Genomic DNA, 20,805 nt, shown 5'->3' with positions numbered 1-20,805 from the left:
TATTTAATTCTATGTATTTCCATAAAATGTATTTCTGAAAATGTTTACTAAAATTGTTATCTATATGAAATTTTTTTCAATGCAGAAAACCCTAGGTATTCTAATTGTAAAGGAGCTTAAGAAAGGTTGAGACAGGCTGATATTTGCAGCGATCTACTGTGCAAGAATATTGGTAAAGTCTTGTTCAAACTTAATTCTTTAGATCTGAAAATATGTAATTTGTATGTATATATGGATGCTTGTATTAAGAACCAACTCAGTGGTCCAAGAAAAACCTATTAGAAGTACCAAAAAAAATTAGGAAAACATATACCATCAACATTTTCTCATTAGTATGTAAGAATAATGACATGCTTTGAAAAAATGCCTTTTTAAAATGCATCAAATGTTTTAATAATGCTCGAACTATTTGCATGTTTAAAATAATGCTAAAGTGTTTGGAAATGCTTTACCAGGTGTTTTTGATTTAAAACCCTTAATTTGAATATAAGGATTTGAGTGGTTTGGGGAGTTGTATTCCTAGTGCAAGAGATTAACCAGAAGTCTATTTTTATTTTGATGCTTCTGGCAAAAAATATTGAATATGCTGTACATTCAAGTGGACGGCTGAATTTTTAATTTGGAATTTGCAGTGCTGGTGATGGTGGGGAGAAGGTGTGTGGTGAGAAGCTTATGGCTGCTGACACTCTGTGTCAGCTATATTACCACTGAGGCCATAAGAATCAGAGACCAACTGCACAGAAATTTTACTGTGTAGATCCCAGGATGTACTCTAGATGGTAATCTTTAGAAAAGGAAAAGAAAATGATCATGACAAAACATTCTGAACATTAGCTTATTTTCCTGGTATTTGTTGTGTGTGTATGTGGAGGAAGCTTAAGAGGCCTACAAAAATAATTAATGAAATATATTAAAATCTTTGTGTACAGAAAGTTGTTAGACAGTTACTCTTTGCTTTTCAAAGGGAATTATATGTAACAGGGCACACTAATGATGATTTAATGTTAAAAGGTTGTTCACCTGTAATTTTTAGACGACTGTGAGACTGCTTCTTATATAAGTATTGGAATTTTATGGATTTTTTTAGTTCGTTCGAAACCACATGAAATTGGTTTAAAAATGTTATGTACCCTCTAAAATATTTGTCAAGGAACATATTCAAACTATTATCTGAGGTATCCTTTTTGATACTTACAAGGACTGTGCTAGCTTTCAGAAGTTGCTTGACAGTCTTTTTTTCCCCTAGTTTTAAATGTTTTCAGTTAATTTTTAAAAAGTCATGTGATACATACTAAACTAGTTTTGCCTATAAAAAGAAGTAATGCCTTTCTGGAACTTTATGCTCTGTGCCTGTTCATTATACTTATCTTGTGGGCATTTTGAGAAAATTCTAACTCATGTGAATGTTGTCTTTTTTCCTCTATTTTGGGGCCTTTGTCTATTTACTTTGCCTTTAGCTTTACACAATTAAACTTGAACTTTGAGAAAATGGCAGGGCCTTTCTTTGGCGACCCAAATGCCCTATTTCCTTATTAAGTACATATCTTATGCCTCTAGCTTCTGTCATTAGAAATTCTTCTGAAAGCTCAGTTTGTCCACTTGTGATTCATTTTATGGTTGTGTTTATCTGACACCATTGCATTTCTGTTTTTATGATAAGCATAGCATGCTGCTGTTAACTGTGCTTTGGCACTATCTCACATCTTAACTTGGTTATTTTGAGGGGCACACACCATACTGCTTTATGACAGGACCTGGATTAAAGTGTGGAGCCAGAAGGGTCGTATGTTTGTTCACACAGAAATAAGGAAACCGCTTTGATTAATGCAAAAAGATTAACTTTAGTGGTAGAACAAATTATCTGAGGTTTCGGAGGTCATCTGCTAAAGAGTTTTTGCAGATACTGACTTGTGTGCTGCGTGCCCCTAATAACCAGGGCATGATGGGGCATTGGGAACGTTAACTTAAAACTGTTTTCTTTTTTAGGTCCACAACTCCCAGGCCTGTTGCAGATCTCCAACTCCTGCTTTGTGTGACCCCCCAGCATGCTCTCTGCCGGTGGCATCACAGCCACCACAGCATCTTTCTGAAGCCGGGAGAGGGCCTGTAGGGGTAAGGAGAATCCCGTTTTTAAAAGCTATCAGTATTTTATATCCCATAGGGTATAAAATAGGAATATTACCTCCCTCCCCAGAGCCCCTTTTAAAATGTGCTGTATTATATGTGTTTTTAAAGGAGTAACAAGTACATGCACAGAGGAAGCAAAATACGGGACTTGCCTTACCCCTCTAGGACAGTTCCAGAAGTTAGTGGGGTTTGGTGGAAGGGAGAGAGCATGCTGGGCTGCTGCAAGGAGCAGGAGCTGGCAATCAGCAGCGAGTATGGATGTTGGCATCTGAAATGGGGAAAAAAGGGGGTAAGTTTGAGTCCAAGTGTGCAATGTGCGTTTCCCCAGGCTCATTGGGACTCATGGCCCACCAATCTCAACTATTTTGGGTGTTGTCCTCTCAGGTGACGTTTTGTAGAGTATTGCTCAGAATTAGCAAGGCTTTTCTGCAGTGCTAGATATAGAATAAGCACTTCAAAAGGCTTGGGTCAGGTGGTAGCTCTACTTCTTACAGCTATCCTCTGGTTATTCCTCTGTTACTAGTGGTAGTGCTGAGGGATGTGTAAGAGGCAGCAGGATGAAGTATCTGTAGTGCTTTACCCCTTAAAACACACAGTATGTCTCTCCTTTTAGGAAAGTTCACAGTTGTCTTTCTTTTCCTTTAATGGTAGGATTTAATGGTAATGTTTTTTAAATGACTACTGGGTACCTAAGCCTTCTGTTAATATGAAAGAAGTGTAGTTTTAGTTAAGCACTGAATTCAGTGTAAAGAAGTGACTGTGGCACCCCAGTTCATACCGAATTAGCAAATAATACAGGAGAATAGCGAGCTCTCTCACACTTAGACACACAGTGCAAGATACTATCAATATATGAATTGTTCAGTTACAATGTAGAATATTAATATCTTGGGGTGAAGAAAAGAGAGTGCTCCAGATGGGTTGTAGCACTTGGGGAAGTTCTGTAAAGGTGGGTAGGTTTTGAGGAGCTGGATATGTTTTTCACACATCAATAAGAAATGGATAGGCAGAGTGTACGAGCCTTCCAGGTGTACACGGCAACCTGTCCTAAAAAGCAACACAGGCAATGAGCCTGACAAGTCTGGGAGTCGTGAGAAGATGACCCGCAGGACATCACTGGAGAGCACAGGTTAGTGGGTTTTGGGAGCAGATGTGGAGCTATTAAATGGGGCCAGATTATAGAGGATCTTCAAGGTTAGCAAAGTTAAGATTTACGTAATAGACAGTAGAGAGCTTGTGTAAGCTTTTTATTCTAGGCAAGCCAACTTTCAGACCACTGCTTAAGAAGATTGATTATGCAGCAGTTTGCAGCGTGGAATGGGGAAAGATGGTGAAATTCCAAGTAGGAGGCTAGGGCCGCCATTCACGAGTAAGATGAAAAGGACCAAGACAGTAGAGATGGTGTATTAATAATTGTAACCAAATCAGGAGTAATTGTTGCAGCAGCATATCATGTTTACATATTTGCTGATGTAATTACTTAAGGATTAGACCAAAAAAAGGGGTGAGGGTTTCACATTATGGAAACCTTGGAATTCTTGAAATAATAGCCATTTACAGTGGAAGACAGAACCCAGTGTAGTATAGATAAAAGTCTATTAAGATGGACATCTGAAGGGACAAATTAGTATATTAGCAATGTGACTACCTACTTTTAAAGCTTCAGCCTTTACCAGTTACTGTCTTATTTTCACATATATCTAAAAAGCAGGTTTTATCTTTCAGGCTGATATTTTCTTCATCAATGTAGATGCTATTGTTAATACCTTTATTTACTGTAATACTCAACGGGATTTGCTAAATGGATTTTAAGTTTTCCCCATAATAACATTGATTTTTTTTTGGTAAACTTTTTATGTTAGAATTAATGATGGCTAGTATTTGTTTTTTAGCAGTAAAAATATTTGTGTCTACTGAGGATTTAAATAAGTTCCTAACTGGTGGAGCTTGGATACATTATATGTAGGTATGAGAGATTCTATAGTGAGAGGATAAATCTTCTTTTAGTCAAGATGATGGTGCATAAAGCTAACTGTATTGATTGTTCTTTAATGATGCTTTGTGCTGCCAAAGTCATTTGAGCTGGATCTGAATCAGATCCAGTTGGCAAAGCTTCCCCATATGTGAAGCACTCATAAATTCTGCAGGCACACAGATCTAATACAGTGTAATGAGAGAGCTGCTGGGAGAAAAAATTGATTACAGGGTTGCAGACAATATCATTAACATTTCTTGCCATGATACACCAGATGTCTTTCCTAATAGACTATTTTTGTTAATTTGGTTTTTATAGGATAGCATTGATTGCATCATAATTTAACTTTCTTTGCATATTCAGGTATATGTGATCTGTGTTTCTACACTAATGATGGAATAAACTCATCAGATTTAATTTTGAAAGTTTTAACTTATCTGTTAGCTTGGATGTTTTCTAGTAAAAAGTACTGTGTTCACTGGTGAGGAGGGGTAGGTAGTGAGGGAGGTAAGAAGGCAAAGATAACATTGCCCAGAACCTCCCTAAACTGGTCAGAAATGATTCTTCCTGCCAGCTCATTTACATAGAAACCATGTGGCAGCATGACAGAGGCTCTAGCCAAAGCAGGAAAGGTACAACCTTTCAAGGGGACTTACATGCACGTTTATTTCCATTGTCATGGAAGTGGCTCTGCAAGACTGGGCTTATGTTGGCTGCACCCATCCTCTTCCTCACTAGAAGATCAAGGACTAGTGAGGATATTAGTTAGTTAGCATTTTAATTCTTTAGCCATATCTTTTTGTGTGATTGACCTCTGTTGAGTGGTTAACACATAATTAGGACAGTACTATAAGGGTGGTGTGAACCATTTTATTTCAGTAGTCTTTGTTTTTGTCTTTGTTTTGAGACAGTCTCATTCTGTCACACAGGCTGGAGTACAATGACATGGTCTTGGCTTACTGCAACCTCTGCCTCTTGGGTTCAAGTGAATCTCCTGCCTCAGCCTCCTGAGTAGCTGGGATTACATGTGTGGGCCACCACACTTGGCTACTTTTTATATTTTTAGTAGAGACAGCATTTTGCCTTGTTGACCAGGCTAGTCTCGAACTTCTGACCTTAAGTGATCCTCCCGTCTTGGCCTCCCAAAGTACTGGGATTACAGGCATGAGTCACTGTACCTGGCTGTGTATCGTTTTTTAAAAAATCATTATTTTTGTTGTGCATTTTCCTTTAGGGAACTTTTTTCTTTTGACATGTTTCCTTGTAACATAGGATACGTTAATTTACCATTCTCTTAGTTTTCTCAATTGTAGTATGGGTATGATACTACTATCTACAACAAAGTGCTGTTGCAAAAGTAAAATAATTCATTAAATTTCTTAGCACCATTCTTAGCACATAGCAAGCATACATTAAGCATTGTCTGTTATCACGTAAGACTTGAATTATACAAATTCTGGTCATTCTTAATCTGAAATCCGTAAAGTCTCTGAGTTTTAGAGGGTCTGTGAATGTCCTGAAATAGCCGGCAAAGTCTCCTATGTATGTGAATTTTTCTGGAAAGAGGATCTATACTTTTTGACTATGGATGCTAATCAGTAGATTCCTTAGGTGTTGAAAATAATTTAAAAGTTAAGATTAAAAACTGTGAAGGTTCTATTATGTGTCATTTAAAACCTCAAATCAGGCTGGGCACGGTGGCTCATGCCTGTAATCCCAGCACTTTGGGAGGCTGGGGTGGGTGGGTGACTTGAGCTCAGGAGATCAGGACTGCCTGGACAACATGTTGAAATCCCATCTCTACAAAAAAATTTAAAAATTAAATGGGTGGCCAGGCATGGTGGCTCATGCCTGTAGTCCCAGCACTTTAGGAGGCCAAGACTGAGCTGATCACGAGGTCAGGAGTTTGAGACCAGCCAAACCAACCTGGTGAAACCCTGTCTCTACTTAAAAAAATAAAATAAAATTAGCTGGGCATGGTGGTGCTCACGTATAATCCCAGCTACTCAGGAGACTGAGGCAGGAGAATCACTTGAACCAGGAAGGCAGAAGTTGCAGTGAGGCGAGATCATGCCACTGCACTCCAGCCTGGACGACAAAGTGAGACTCCATCTCCCCACCCAAAAAAGAAAATTAGCTGGGCGTGTTGGCATGTGTCTGCAGTCCCAGCTGCTCAGGAGGCTGAGGTGGGAGGCTTGATTGAACTCAGGAGATCAGGACTGCAGTGAACCCTCATCACACCATTGCACTCCAGCTTGGGCGACAGCGTGAGATCTTGTCTCAAAAAACGAAAAACCCTCAAGTCAGCTTTTTCTTAAGGGAATAAGCTAACATTGAGCATATATTTTGTGCTCGGGCACTCTGCTGTTCTTTCCATGTAGCTTAACCTATGTAATATCTACAGCAATCTGTGATGTTTATTCCATTTTGCAGACAGCACAGCTTTAGGCTCATATTTGCATTAAAATCTTGCCTTAAGCGAGTGGCAGGACTGAGGTTTAAATCTGTAGAACCCACCCTATCCTGGTATCCTGGAGCCTCTTCATTGATCTTATGGCTGACTTCTGTGAATCCCATGTCAGCCCTGTGGTGATGCCAGCCTTTGCCACCACGTTACTAGAGACTTCCTGAGCTGGCCTCTGTGGTCCATTCACTTGGTAGAGCAGATGGCCTCTGTCCCTGAGAGTTACATAGACTGGCCCTTACCCTGAATGGATGGACAGTGGTGTGTGTTAGTGGTATGGTGTGACAACTCTTTTAAGTGTCAGCGTATTTTGTTTTCCTGTTAGCAGTGGTGGTAGTCATATCTTTAGTGTCCTGTTTAAAAATAATTCATGACCAACAGCTACCATGAATTCCCATTTTATTCATTTTAACAGCATCTATATACATTTGAAAAGTAATTCCTGCAGTTTATAGTATTTGCTTTTTTTTTTTTTTTTTCTTTTGGCTTCAAGTAAAACTAAGCATTGAGAACTTGGACTTTGGAATTTTTCTGGCATGAATTCACTCCGCCAATCTGGACAAACCTGCTCCAGTTACATAGAACAGGAAGCGAGTACACAATGGCAGGGATTAACTGTGCGACTTTCCTGCATGGTGAGGGGCTGCTTTAAAAATTACCTGGGTGTGGTGGTGTATGTCTGCAGTCCCAGCTACTCAGAAAGCTGCATCTCCTTTGTCTGAGGTTGGTGTCTTTCCATTGCTCCATGTGGCCTTCTTGTATCCATAAGGGGTGTTCTTGCTTTGATGAAGATCTAGTTTAGACTTTTGAGTGTATGTCAAACCAGTGTTAAAAGAGTATTTTTGCTTAAGTAAGGCATTTATCATTAGTATCACTTCTAACATTAGTGCTTTTCATGCTTGAGACTTTAGTACCTTTTAAGAATTAAAAATGAAGATTTCTTATACAATGCTCTTTCAGAAATGATGCTGATTGTATTATATTTGTTACCTACTTGTTGCTTAGAAAGAACTCCAATATGGTTGCTTTTTTTAGCGATGCAGAGTTTCTGAGGCTATATTGCTTTTTCATTATTTACTGTGTCTTCCCTGTTTTGGGTTACTTCCCCATTAAATATGCCAAAAATAATCATTGATAAAGATCATGAGAGATTGCTTTTTATATTTGATTTTAGTGAAAGATGTTAAGATGACTGGATTTTCAGAATTGCTAACACAAATGTTGGGATTAATCCAGCTACCCTAAATGAAAGATTACTAGTTGTCGACTTACAATGTAACAGATAATTCTGAAAATACCCAACTGACCTATAATGCCAAGGCTGACTGCTACTGGTATCAGAGAACCTGACTGGGCCCACTTTCAGCTCAGTTCCTTTCACCTGAAGCAGTTGTATCTGCTCCCCTATACAAGCTAATTGTCAGTTAATTTATTCCTTTTTTTTTTTTTTGGAGACAGGGTCTTGCCCTGTTGCCCAGACTGGAGTGCGGTTGTGCGATCTCAACTCATTGCAACCTATGCCTCCCGGGTTCAAGCAATTGTCCTGCCTCAGCCTCCTGAGTAGCTGGGATTACAGGTGTGCACCCAGCTGATTTTTATATTTTTAGTAGAGATGGGGTTTCACCATGTTGGCCATGCTGGTCTCAAACTGACCTCAAGTGATCCACCTGCCGCAGGCTCCCAAAGTGCTGGGATTACAGACGCAAGGCACTTAACTTGTTAACGCAAGACAGTTAACTTATTCTTAAGACTGTCTTTTCATCATATTCATCTTCTTTTTTCCAAAAGGGGCATCAAGCCCCACTTTCAGATCACAAATTTCAATAACCCTATGCTTTTATAACTGCCTATGATTTAAACAGGCTTTTTGTTTCCATAGGCATATATTAGATTTGATGATCCTTTGCAAGTTTTATTGAGCTTCCTGTTCTTTCAGGGATAGTGCATTGCTCTTTATTACTTACAGGCACTGTTAGGACTTTTAGCCCTGCCTTTTTTGCTGTGTTTGATGTTTTGGGTTTTTTGTGTTTGTTTTACAGGGTCTCACTCTGTCACCCAGGCAGGAGTGCAGTGGCACCATTCTGGCTCACTGCAGCCCCGACCTCCTGGGCTCAGGTGATTCTCCTTTCTCAGCTTCCCAAGTAGCTAGGACTATAGGTGCACACTACCTAAAATTTTAAAATTTTATTTTTGTAGAGACGGGGGTCCTTCTATGTTGCCCAGGCTGGTCTTGAAATCCTGACCTTAAGGGATCCTCCTGTGTCAGTCCCTCAAAGGGCTGAGTTTACAAAGTCACTTTGCACAGTCCTTGTTTCACACTATTTGATTGAAAAATATCTGAACAGCTGGGTGTGGTGGCTCACACCTGGAATCCTTGGGAGGCTGAGGAGAGAGGATTGCTTTAGGCCAGGAGTTCGAGACCAGCTTGAACTGGTCAGACGCTGTCTCTACAAAAAGTAAAAAAAAAAAAAAAAAAGGCCAGGTATGGTAGCTCATGCCTGTAATCCCAGCATTTTGGGAGGCCGAGGCAGGCGGATCACTCGAGGTCAGGAGTTCGAGGCCAGCCTGGCCATTGGTGAAACCCTGTCTCTACTAAAAATACAAAAATTAGCCAGGCGTGGTGGTGAACACTTGTAATCCCAGCTACTGGGGAGGCTGAGGCAGGAGAATCACTTGAACCTGGGAGGCAGAGGTTGCAGTGAACCGAGATCACGCTATTCAAGCCTGGGCAACAGAACAAGACAGCATCTCAAAAAAAAAGGGCCGGGTGCGGTGGCTCACGCCTGTAATCCCAGCACGTTGGGAGGCCGAGGCGGGTGGATCATGAGGTCAAGAGATCGAGACCATCCTGGTCAACATGGTGAAACCCTGTCTCTACTAAAAATACAAAAAAATATAGCTGGGCACGGTGACGCGTGCCTGTAATCCCTGCTACTCAGGAGGCTGAGGCAGGAGAATTGCCTGAACCCAGGAGGCGGAGGTTGCGGTGAGCCGAGATTGCGCCATTGCACTCCAGCCTGGGTAACAAGAGCGAAACTCTATCTCAAAAAAAAAACCAAAACCCTAGCCAGATATGGTATTGTGCCGCTCTAGTACCAGGCTCCACTATCAGGTACTTGGGAGGCTAAGGCAGGAGGATTGCTGGAACTCAGAAGTTCAAGGTTACAATGAGCTGTGATCACACCATTGGATTCCAGGCTGAGGGACAGAGTGAGATCCTGTGTCTTAAAAAAAAAGAGAGGTCGGGGAGAGGAGGAAGGGAGGGAGGAGGAGAGAGAGAGAGAGAGAGAAGAGAAGGAAGAGAGAGAGGAAAATATCTAAACAAATATGTGGGGCTTCTAGGCTTTACAAATTCTTCAGAATATTTTTGGCAATAGAACTGCCAAAGATATTTCAGGCCATGGAAGTAAGCTTGTGGTTTTATTTAGTCTCACTTTGTTTTTGGGATATCATAGTATTTTTTGATGAGAATATCTTCTTTTTATTTTTTATTTTAGTTTTTTGAGACAGGGTCTTTCCCTCTGTTGCCCAGGCTGGAGTGCAGTGGCCCATCCTTGCTCACTGAAGCCTCGACTTTGCAGCGGCAGATGATCCTCCCACCCCAGCCTCTTGAGTAGCTGGGAATACAGGCACCTGCCACCATACCCAGCTAATTTTTAAAATTTTTTGTAGAGGCTTACAGAGATGGGGTTTGTCATGTCCCAGGCTGGTCTTAAACTCTTGGGCTCAAGGGATTTGCCTGCCTCAGCCTCCCGAAGGGTTAGGGTTACAGGTGTGAGCCACTGTGTCTGGCCGGCAGTATCTTCTGTAACTATCAAGGCCTTCAATGGAAGAAAAGATGATACTCTTTCCCAAGGCTATCAAATTTTTCTAAGGATTAGAGTGAAGTTTAAGTAATATACTTAAAGTTAATCTTATTTTAGAGTCTATAGGAATTATTATGTCTCGTCCTTGCTTGGAAGTTGCATTTTCAGTTCTTATCTTTGATCTCATGTTTTACAATTCGATCGAATATCGGGTACTTTTCCCATCCCCTTAAATGAATGTGTTTTTCCCTTTTATCCCAGTACGCATTCTGTAAATGAAAATCTGAGAATAGAAAATCTTAGATTTTCAGCCTGTAAATAGCTTTTGTGTTCTTTTTTAGGAGGTAGCAACCTATTTTCAAGAATCATGCTGTCTGAAAGGACAGAGGGTGTGTATTTCCATCATGCTAGCTGATTTAAAGTTAGTTACTCTATTCCTCCCACCGTTTGGCTTTTCTCTCATCTCATTGACATTCTTATGATGGAAGGAAAAAGGCCTATTTTTTAGCTTGATTAAAACTTAATAGCTGAAGTAACCAGAGCATTCATACAGTGAGGAGATTGAAACTGCTTACAGATTTAATTTTTCTCTGGAGTATCCTAAGTATTAGTACTCTTAGCTATTAGTACATTTTAGGTATAGCTTTTCTTCTTTTCACTTAAATTTCCTAGAACATAAATTGGGAAATTTTAAAAATTTAGAATCTGGCCGGGCGCGGTGGCTCAAGCCTGTAATCCCAGCACTTTGGGAGGCCGAGGCGGGTGGATCACGAGGTCAAGAGATCGAGACCATCCTGGTCAACATGGTGAAATCCCGTCTCTACTAATACAAAAAAAAATTAGCTGGGCATGGTGGCGCGTGCCTGTAATCCCAGCTACTCAGGAGGCTGAGGCAGGAGAATTGCCTGAACCCAGGAGGCGGAGGTTGCAGTGAGCCGAGATCGCGCCATTGCACTCCAGCCTGGGTAACAAGAGCGAAACTCCGTCTCAAAAAAAAAAAAAAAAAATTTAGAATCTGTCTTGAAATTTTTGAGTCAACTAGGTAGACTTTAAAAGTAGAATTTTAAAATCTTGAAAATGGAAATTTATATTAAAAATATAATGTTCTTTGTCACCTGTATCTGGAAGTTTGAAAGGTCACGTAATTTCAACCCCTAGAGGGTAATTGGTGGAAAATAGTTAGATACTACCTCCATCTATATAATGTAAAAGTTTGGTATTGGGCTGGGCATGGTAGCCCATGCCTGTAATCTCAGCACTTTGGGAGGCCAACACTGGAGGATTGCTTGAACCTGGGAGTTTGAGATCAGCGTGGGCAACAAAGTAAGACTTTGTTTCTACAAAAAACTCAAAAATTATTTGCTACTTGTGGGGCTGAGGTGGGAGGATTGTTTGAGCCCATGAGACTGAGGCTGCAGTGTGCTGTAATCATGCAACTGCATTTCAGGCTGGGTGACAGAGTGAGACGCTGTCTCAAAAAAAAAAAAAAAAGTTTGGTCTTTAACACTTAAATTTGTTTTCTGCTGCCAGTAATATAGATCAACCTATTTTATCACTTTTTTTAGTTACCTTTTAAAATAAGTTGGGAAAGAGTTGATTTGTCCTGTTTTTCAAAGGAATAACTGTAGATTTTACTTACTGAAATTATTTAGAGACATTGTTATATTGACTGACAAGAGATTTCCTGGTACAATTTCATGTTGATCCATTAGGATTACAAAAAGTTGTCAGCTATATGGGTGGCAAACACCTTTTTCGAGGTCTTTCTTCAGTAAGATAAACCTCAATTCTAAGCTTCACAGATTTTCTTGAAGCACTATTAGAACTCTGCCTTACAGTTTAGCACAGAAGTAGGTGTTTTATGTAGTAATGGAAGGGTTTAGAAATTGTTGTATGGTCAGTTGTTTGGACCTCAGAATGCATTTCTCTATAAACATAAGCAGGGATTTTTGGCAAGTTCATAAATGCTAGAGTTTGTAATGTAGTGAAATACAGAAAGATCCTTCCCTTATTGGCCACTTTACAGATATGTAGTCTTTTGGTCTGTCAGTCTGGTCTGGTCTGGTCTGGTCTTTCCGGTCTTTCTTTCTGGTCTGTCTTTTCTGTCTTCTTTCTTCTCCTTAGCTTGCTATTGCCAGGTACCTCCTGTTCTCCCACAACAAAACAAAACTGAAAACCACCCAACCTCCTCTGTGAGGAGATGGAGTTCTGCCTCTGCCCCCCTTTTAGAGGCCTCTGCCTCATCCTTTTCCACTTCCTATCCCACGTCTACCTCTTAGCATGTCTCAGCCTGTTATCTTTTTTTTGGTAGTTGTTTTTAACTTTCCATTTGAAAATCATTTCAAATTTACAGAGCAATTGAAAGAGGAGTTCAAGGAACTACAGTATACCCTTTCTCCAGATCATGGAGGTAGTTACAAAACCACATGTTTTTACTGTTAAAATCATAGTATCGGTTTGAATCATGTTGGTTAAACATGACTAGTTGTATGATCAGGTGACTTAATCTTTCAGAGTCCCAGTGTCTTCACATGTAAGATGAGAATACTGATGCATTTGTTTCTGAGTTAAATCCAGGAATCCATACTCCTTCCAAGCACTTCTCAGGAGGTTCTGATGGTTGGCCAGTGTTAGCAAATGCAGGCTTGTCCCCAGTAACCAGTGTAAAAGCAGATCTGATCTTCTCCTTTGCAGGATGTAGAACTTCTTCTTCCTTTTTTCTTTTGAGACGATCTCACATTGTCACCCACCTAGAGTGCAGTGGCGTGATCAGGGCTCACTGCAGCCTTGGCCTCTCTGCCTCAACCTCCTCAGTAGCTGGGACTACAGGCACTTGCCACCATGCCTGCTAATTTTAATTAACATTTTTTTGTAAAGACAGGGTCTTCTTATGTTGCTTAAGTTGAGGATGTAGAACTTCTGATGCAGTTCCAGGATCTCTCATGTTTTTGAAACCTGAATATGTTGTGGAATTAAAAAATAGTTTTTGTGTTCTTCTATATTACTTAATTTCCTCCCTTCCCCAATACATAGATTAGGTATACTTTGTGTGTTTATATCCTAATATAGCTATAAAAGGCAGTTTATAAATTAATTTCAAACCAAACTACAAAACCAATAAAATTGTAACTACCAACATTAATTTAATAGACTGGGCGATGATGTTGTGAAATAAGTAGCTGCTTGTGATGTAACTGCTTGCATATGACCCTTGTTCTTGGAGGCTGGGGGTGGTGCATGGCTTGTGTAGATGGCTGGATTCCTTATAATGACCCAGTTTTCCTGTCGCTTTTCTTTATTTCAGTTATTGCCACCAAGAAACCATCAGTATAAATATAGCTTGCCATGAAGTGACTTTGCCTTTAGTTGGCATAAAAGTGCCCTTGGCACATTAAGTTCATCTTACTTATTTACCAGCTTGTGATAATTATGGTAGTACTACTTAGTTATATGTAAACAGGAGTCAAAATCTTACTAACTCTGTTAATGAAGTTGTAAAACATAATTCATAATATGAATGTGAAAAATGTTAAGGTATACATTGAAATGAAAAATAAAAACGAGCCCCCCTCCACCTCCCATTTCAGTTGGCTCTTGCTTCTGTCAGCCAGCATCGTTCTCACATCGTGCCTCTATATATGTGTCTGTCCTCTTGGCTAGATTAAGAGAAGGGGCTGTGTTTCATCTACCTTTTTGTCCCCAGTGTCTGGAACAGTTCCAAGCTCTGAGAAGTTGCTCCCTAACTATTGTATTGATAGTTTGTTTTAATTACAAGACAGAAAAAGTCACATTGATTTTCTTTTTTTTAATCAGATGAAGAAAGATTTCTTTTAAACAAATATGTTAAATGCATGGGACTATTAAGACAAAGGAGAGCACTTAATACTGTCAAGAGAAAGATTGGCCAATACTAGCCAGAAAAATCTGCTGTGTGTGTGTGTTGTTTTTTTCTTTTTTAAGGAAGTGACTGTTAGGTGTCTGGTCTGGTCTTGTCATTTAATTTTCTACCTCCCGTGTAGAGGGGCATGGAACCAAACGAGTATTCCCGGCTACAGTGTTAGTAAATTTAGCGAGTAGACATCAATATATAGCTCAAGTTGCGTGTTTTTTTTTTTTTTTCCTGAACTGTTGGAATACTTATGGGCTTCTATAACTCATAAAACATATACATTACATATACATGCATATACATTTTGTGGTGAACATAGAGTGAGACTGTTTTATTGTGTTTTGCTTTTCATTTCTTTATGTCTGGCCTGTAATGCTATTTTTGGCCTTTTGAGTTTTTATTAGAGGGAAGCTTACTGTGCTTTTACAGCAGGTAAGTGATTGCCACATGAGGGGTACCATTTGTTGTGAGGCTGCTGCCCTTGGTTGAAGCCTAGAGACAGTGAAGTTTCTCCTTGATGCCTGATTAGAATGGAGAGCACTGCTGCACTGCCACAGGGCCTTGTAACGATGGATAGTTTGGATGTAAAGGCAGAAGGACCTAAAAAGGCAGCTGTCAAATGCCTTTGGTCCTCTCTAATAGAAGGGGTGTGTGTCTGTGTGTGTGTGTGTGTGTGTGTGTGTGTGTGTGTGTGTGTGTATGTTTTGACCTTGGACATGAAGGCAGTTGGGATTAAGGTATCTTGATCCAAAGGATCATGGAAGGATGTTTGGGAATAGCATCTTAAGGCAAATTAGCAGCATAAATGGCTGCTCCCACCTCCCACTCTCAAACAGTCTTTCACCACAGTAACACCCACTGTCATGCAGTCTGTACCCCCCCACCCCCTGGAAGGGGGTACTAATTATTCACAGCAACAGAGTGAAAATGAACAATAGGGTAGTGTAACTGGATTGTGGAACATTCTCTCAGGGATGTAGTTTGATTTGTACTTGAATTAAAAATTATTGGCTTTTCAGTTTAAAATTTTTTCTGTGTTTTGAGTGTTTTTCTAGTATTTAAGGATGCAGAGATACTCTTGAATTAGTATTACTGCTAAACTTACTATTTGGTTAATTTTCCCTGGAAGGTCGGGGCTTTCTGATCTTCCTGTGTCAGGATAAGGAAATAATGACTGATTGCTATATCACTTCCCCCTGGTTTTTTCTTTTGTTACTAGCATTATCTTGGATATATTACAAATATCCACAGATGTCCAGAGAATTGGCACAGCTATTATTATGATTATCAATCTGCTCTTAAGATACTGAGCAGATTTGTTAACAAACAAGCTGGGAATGCACAAAGATATCTGATGCATTGTTAAAAATTTTTTTAAAGAAAAACAGCTGGCAAATGGCAATTGACAGATAGATATGTTTAATCTATAGGACTTGAAGTGCTGCTGTGGTGTATTAGTCTGTTCTCACACCGCTAATTAAGACATACTGGGGACTGGGTGATTTATAAAGGAAAGAAGCTTAACAGACTCAGAGTTAGTTCCACATGGCTGGGAGGCCTCACCATCATGGTGGAAGGCAAAGGAGAAGCAAAGGTACATCTTAAATGGCAGCAGGCAAGAGAGCTTGTGCAGAGAAACTCCTATTTATGAAACCATCAGATCTTGTGAGACGTATTCTCTACCATGAGAACAGTATGAGGGAAACTGCCCTCATGTTATAGTTATCTTCACCAGCCCTACCGTTGACACATGGGGATTATTACAGTTCAAGGTGAGATTGGGCTGGGACACAGCCAGCCATTTAGTATGGTTACTGTGGTTTAAGTAGGAAGACACATCCATGGGACCAGGAATTTCTCTACAGATGGGTGAGAAGTGGCACAGAATCCTAGGTGACAGTTTAAGGATTGCATGGCAGAAAAGGCTCTGTGATTAAGTTCTCTGATGTTGTCACTGAGCTGTAAGGCTGGAGATAACACTCTCTCCTTCTGCTGAAAATAAGAATCAATACTCACTCCTTGATGGGCTAAATTATTAAAAAGAGCCCTTCTTACAATGTTTCATTATCTGGGATTTGCCTCAGCTGGTGATTTGTCGGTGGCACAGGGAGATTTGTGAGGCATTTTGTATTAAAATTAGTCAGTAGCTGGTGAATCCCTTTGGATAATTCCCTTCCATTTTCCAGGGCTCTTGAATAGATTTGTGATTTATTTTTGCCTAAGTAGCTTGTGTTTTTTGGAATTATTAAAAGAGGGTTGGGCATCTATACACTTTTTTTTTTTAACCTTGCTTTTCCTCATGTTCTCTGTGTTTAACAGTTTACTTTAGTATCGGCCTTAGCAAACATCAGATATGTTTGCATGGTACATTGACCTGACAGTTGATTAACATACATTGAACTTTGTGTTTTTCCCTTATGAAGGAGGTTGTACAAGAAGTTGGGCTTGCTTTTTTTTGTCGATTTTAACTGTGGACAGGGTTGGGGTTGTTAATTTGTTCAGTGGCGGGTAGGTGGCAGGTAGAATTTCAGCTCCTTGATTGAAAAAGAAAAACAGCCCATCTCATGAGCTTCCATGACCAAGAGAAATGGTCACTGTGTCATTTGGGTGCTCGTCGTGTCTCCTCCCAGTGTAGTATGATGGCCAGGGAGCAAAGGGAAGGATAAGCCTCCAAGGGTAACCCCTTGCTGCTGTCCACCAGGCAGGAGAAGTTCTGCAGGAGGTCCTGTCGTGGGCAGTGCTTATTGGGCTTGTCACTTGGAACAGCACAAATGCAATCTGCTGGGTGAAGTTTGGAGCCTTCTGCCTTCTGTCTGAGGAGAGAGAAGACTCTCTACTTCAGTGTTTCAAAGTCAGCACTGGTGTATATCTACATTCTGCTGGTGGAGACAGTACTGTTGATGAAATATTTTTTGGTTCAGCCTCAGGAAGAGTATGGACAAAGCTGTGTTAGGAGACGTTGGTCTCTGTAGCAAAACCATGAGGTGAGGCTTAAGAACATTGTAATTTCACATTTCTGCTTCCCTGAAAAACTCATCATATTTAAAAATCCTTTTCTCTGGCATGGAGGGGAGAGGGTTGAGAGGGAAGGGAGACCGATGAGCAAAGGGCAGAAAGAGACAGAAGTCTGAAAATCCAGGTGGTCAACTTCTAGTAACAGAGCATTAGGCTTGGTTTCTGGGTGTGAAATCTAGCCTTGGTGGGTGTCCAGCTGTCACGAGAGGCTGTGGGGTGAGGGAGGACTGTTCTGGGAGAAGCAGAGTTGGGTCTGGTTCCTGTGTGGGAGTCACTGGAGAGAACTGTGCTGTTTCAGAATGTTGCCGCCCATCCAGCACCCAGCTCCGTGACGTTGCTTATGCTAGAGGGCTGGGAATGCCCTTCATGTCCCACCTGTCACCTGCTAGAGTCAGCTCTATCTTCTCATAGGTGGTTAACTATTTTCTCTTCTATTTAGTGTATTCTGAGTTGTCTTCTCTTTCCCCTACCAGATTCACAGCTTGTATGTTCCTGCCTAGTCCATGGGAGGTAGTCTGGGAGCAAGAGCGAGGTGGCAGTACAGCAGGCTGGCTTGCTATACAGTTTATAATTCTAGCAAGGAAGTTTTTTGAATACACACGTGTGTTCTATCACAGTAATGTGGAGAACACATCTAGGGTTTTCAGCTTGGTTTTTTGTTTTTTTTTTTAATTCGAAAATATGGAATGCTTCACGAATTTGCGTGTCATCCTTGCGCAGGGCCCATGCTAATCTTCTCTGTATCGTTCCAATTTTAGTATATGTGCTGCCGAAGCGAGCACTCAGCTTGTTTTTTTAAGCTGCCTGGAGTAGTTAGAATTTTTCTGAGCATATTGCTTCCCCCAACCCCATGAGGCGGGGAAGAGATGTCAAGAGACATATTGCTCTTTTAGGAAGAAATGCAGAATCACTGAGACCTGGACAACTGTTGGTCTTATTTTCTGCTTGGATGAAATGATAACCTTCCTGCTGTTTCTTAGAGGAAATACAGTTATGCATCCTCACAGTCACAGCTGAATACCAGGCAGTTAGTTGAGTAATGAGTTCTTCTAGAAGATGAACTGGAAAACTGTCAACAGGATTGATCATTAAAAAAAAAATCCAATGAAATGTTTATTTAAAAAATTAATTGAACTCCCTTGCTTTAGAGACTTGACTATTGTCCAGATCAGATCTTGTCTCGTTTGTGTGCACATTCATATATAACAGGGCTGCGAATCTGACAGGGAAAGCCTGTGCTGTGGACATTATTCCCTCCTCGTGACAGGAGACGTAGGACAGGGGGTTCTTAGCACATTGTCAGTTAAAAATTCTTTTCTATCTACATGTTTTAGTTATGAAATTTTAGCATGGATTTTCATCCTGTTTTCCAATCTCATATATTTTTTCCTTCCCATTGGCTTATTGTATGGGTTATCATTTCAGTGACCTAGTTTAACAAGGGCAACATGAATTACTTTGAGAATTCAAATATCCATTTAAAAATTAGCATCAGGGGTGGGACACAGTGGCTCACACCTATAATCCTGGCACTTTGAGAGGCTGAGGCAGCAGGTGGATTGCTTCAGTTCAGGAGTTCGAGACCAGCCTGGGCGACATGGCAATCCCCTACCGCCCCATTGCTATAAATAATATAAGCGTTAGCTGGGCATGGTGGTGCACACCTGTAGTCCCAGCTGCTTAGAAGGCTGAGGCCAGAGGATCAGTTGAACCTGGGAGATGGAGGCTGCAGTGAGCCATGATCACGCCACTCCACTCTGGCCTAGGTGACAGAGCAAGTCCCTGTCTCCAAAAAAAAAAAAAAAAATAGCATCAGTACAAATTAAATTATTAAGCATTTGCTATTTTAACTACATATGAGAGAGAAAACACAGTTAACTTTTTCTTTTATTGGCTCATGCCATGGCCATCTGTCATGTTAATGCTTTTGACCTTTCTTAAGGATTATTAAAGATGAAATTTCTCACAGGTCTTGGCAAGGGTTGTACTTGAACACCACCAGGTATCATTTATCAGTGCTGTTTCTAAAGATAGTCACATTGTGTGGTAAATCTTTTCAGTTAATTCATTAGAGAAAATTGTTTTCTGGCCAAGTGCAGTAGCTCACACCTGTAATCCCAGCACTTTGGGGGAGTTGGAGATGGGAGGATCACTTGAGGCCAGGAGTTTGAGACCACTCATGGCAACATAGACCTTGTCTCTACACCCCTTTCCCTGCCCTGCCCCCCTCAAAAAAAAAAAGAGCCAGGCATGGTAGCTTGTGGCTATAGTCCCAACTACTTGGGAGGCACACACAGGAGAATTGCTTGAGCGTAGGAGGTCCAGGTTATAGTGAGCTATGATTGTGCTACTACACTCCAGCCTGGGTAACAGAGCAAAGACCCTGTCTCAGTTAAATTGAAAGGAAAAAAAAAGAGAGAGAGAGAGAAATTTGTTTTCCTACAGACTAGGTTTGTCTGTAAGAAACGGAAAATCACAGTGCAATTCGCTAGATTTTAATGTCATATTCTGACTTGTATCTGACAAACTGATTGGAGATGTTTTGTATTGGTGTCAGCTTTTTTAAAGACAAGTCTTATGTCTCATGAATTAAGACTACATGTGTATACACATCAAAGTGTTCATGATGAAGCAAGCTCACTCCTACCAGTTTCTAGAGGAGAGCCATCCTGTGTTTTGCTGCTGGTCAGCCAGCTGATTCCTAACATTTTTACTATTGACAGATGCTTTTTGTACTCAAGGACAGCAAGCTTTTCCTATTAGGGGCCAGATAAGTAAGTGTTTTCAGTTTTGTTTTCTCTATACCAACTACTCAACTTAGCCATAGACAGTTTGTAAACAAATGAGCATGACTGAGTGGCTGTGTTTCAATAAAACATTATTTTACTGGATCACTTTATTTCTAGTGGATCACTGTAGTCCAGGTGGTGTCTGGACATAGCCTGTGGGCCTGTAGTTGGCTGAGGCCTGAGCTGGTATCAACTTTTGGGGATTAGTGCCCTGAAGGAGACACTCTAAAGCTTGCTTTCTACTTTGTAGCCTTGTGCCTGGGTAAGGGTTGAGGGTCATTTGCAGAGTTAGTGGGAATTGCTATTCTTCTTTCCTGTATTTTTTGAGTTGATGCGTCCTTTTTTTTGTATCTGTATCTTTACCAATACATCTCTCTAACTACTCCTGCTTCCATTAATTGTTTTTGTATAGTGTACTAGTGGATAGGCATTTTAAGAATTCACATTCACTAATGATCTTTAATGATTTTTACAGCATGTTTAAATGCTAGGAGCAATTAAATATTGCTTGAACATGCTTTTTCAGCTTTTTTCTTTGGCAATTAGGTTGTATCTGAAGGGAAAATATGACAGGTTAAATATACATAATAAAATACATTAAAGTTTGTCCGAATTTTTCTTGTGTGTATGTGTACTTTTAAAAATGTTGTAACAAAATATTCAGGACAACAGAAGAGCCTTTTAATTGGCATTTAATGGAAAGTATGACTTTTCTGTTTAGTAGTTAACAGTTAAGTATG

The 20,805-nt window shown here is 40.4% G+C and overlaps 1 protein-coding gene and 1 non-coding gene across 12 annotated transcripts in view; one reads left to right on the top strand and one right to left on the bottom strand.

Moving 5' to 3' along the window:
• The window catches only part of RERE (arginine-glutamic acid dipeptide repeats), a 469,898-nt gene that overhangs the window by 211,602 nt on the left and 237,491 nt on the right, over positions 1-20,805 (top strand). For 9 of the 11 annotated variants that reach the window (XM_012473620.2, XM_064363204.1, XM_064363205.1 and 6 more), the window contains exon 4: positions 1,987-2,112. The exons of 1 other annotated variant lie outside the window; for it this stretch is intronic. In XM_012473620.2, coding sequence (XP_012329043.2) covers positions 1,987-2,112 — 126 coding nt within the window. Of the gene's footprint in view, positions 1-1,986; positions 2,113-6,876; positions 7,290-20,805 lie in introns of those variants that run through there. One more of the 11 variants, XM_064363209.1, reaches the window with a different exon arrangement.
• On the bottom strand, positions 17,952-18,058 carry LOC135269611 (U6 spliceosomal RNA). The gene has a single exon (XR_010337860.1). It is a non-coding gene; the product is annotated as a U6 spliceosomal RNA (small nuclear RNA).

Source organism: Aotus nancymaae, unplaced genomic scaffold (assembly GCF_030222135.1).
Source record: "Aotus nancymaae isolate 86718 unplaced genomic scaffold, 86718_ANA_hifiasm-v0.15.2.pri h1tg000053l, whole genome shotgun sequence".
NCBI lineage: Eukaryota > Metazoa > Chordata > Mammalia > Primates > Aotidae > Aotus > Aotus nancymaae.
The sequence above is the reverse complement of the archived record's forward strand: the minus strand, read 5'-3'. Positions and strand labels throughout refer to the sequence as shown.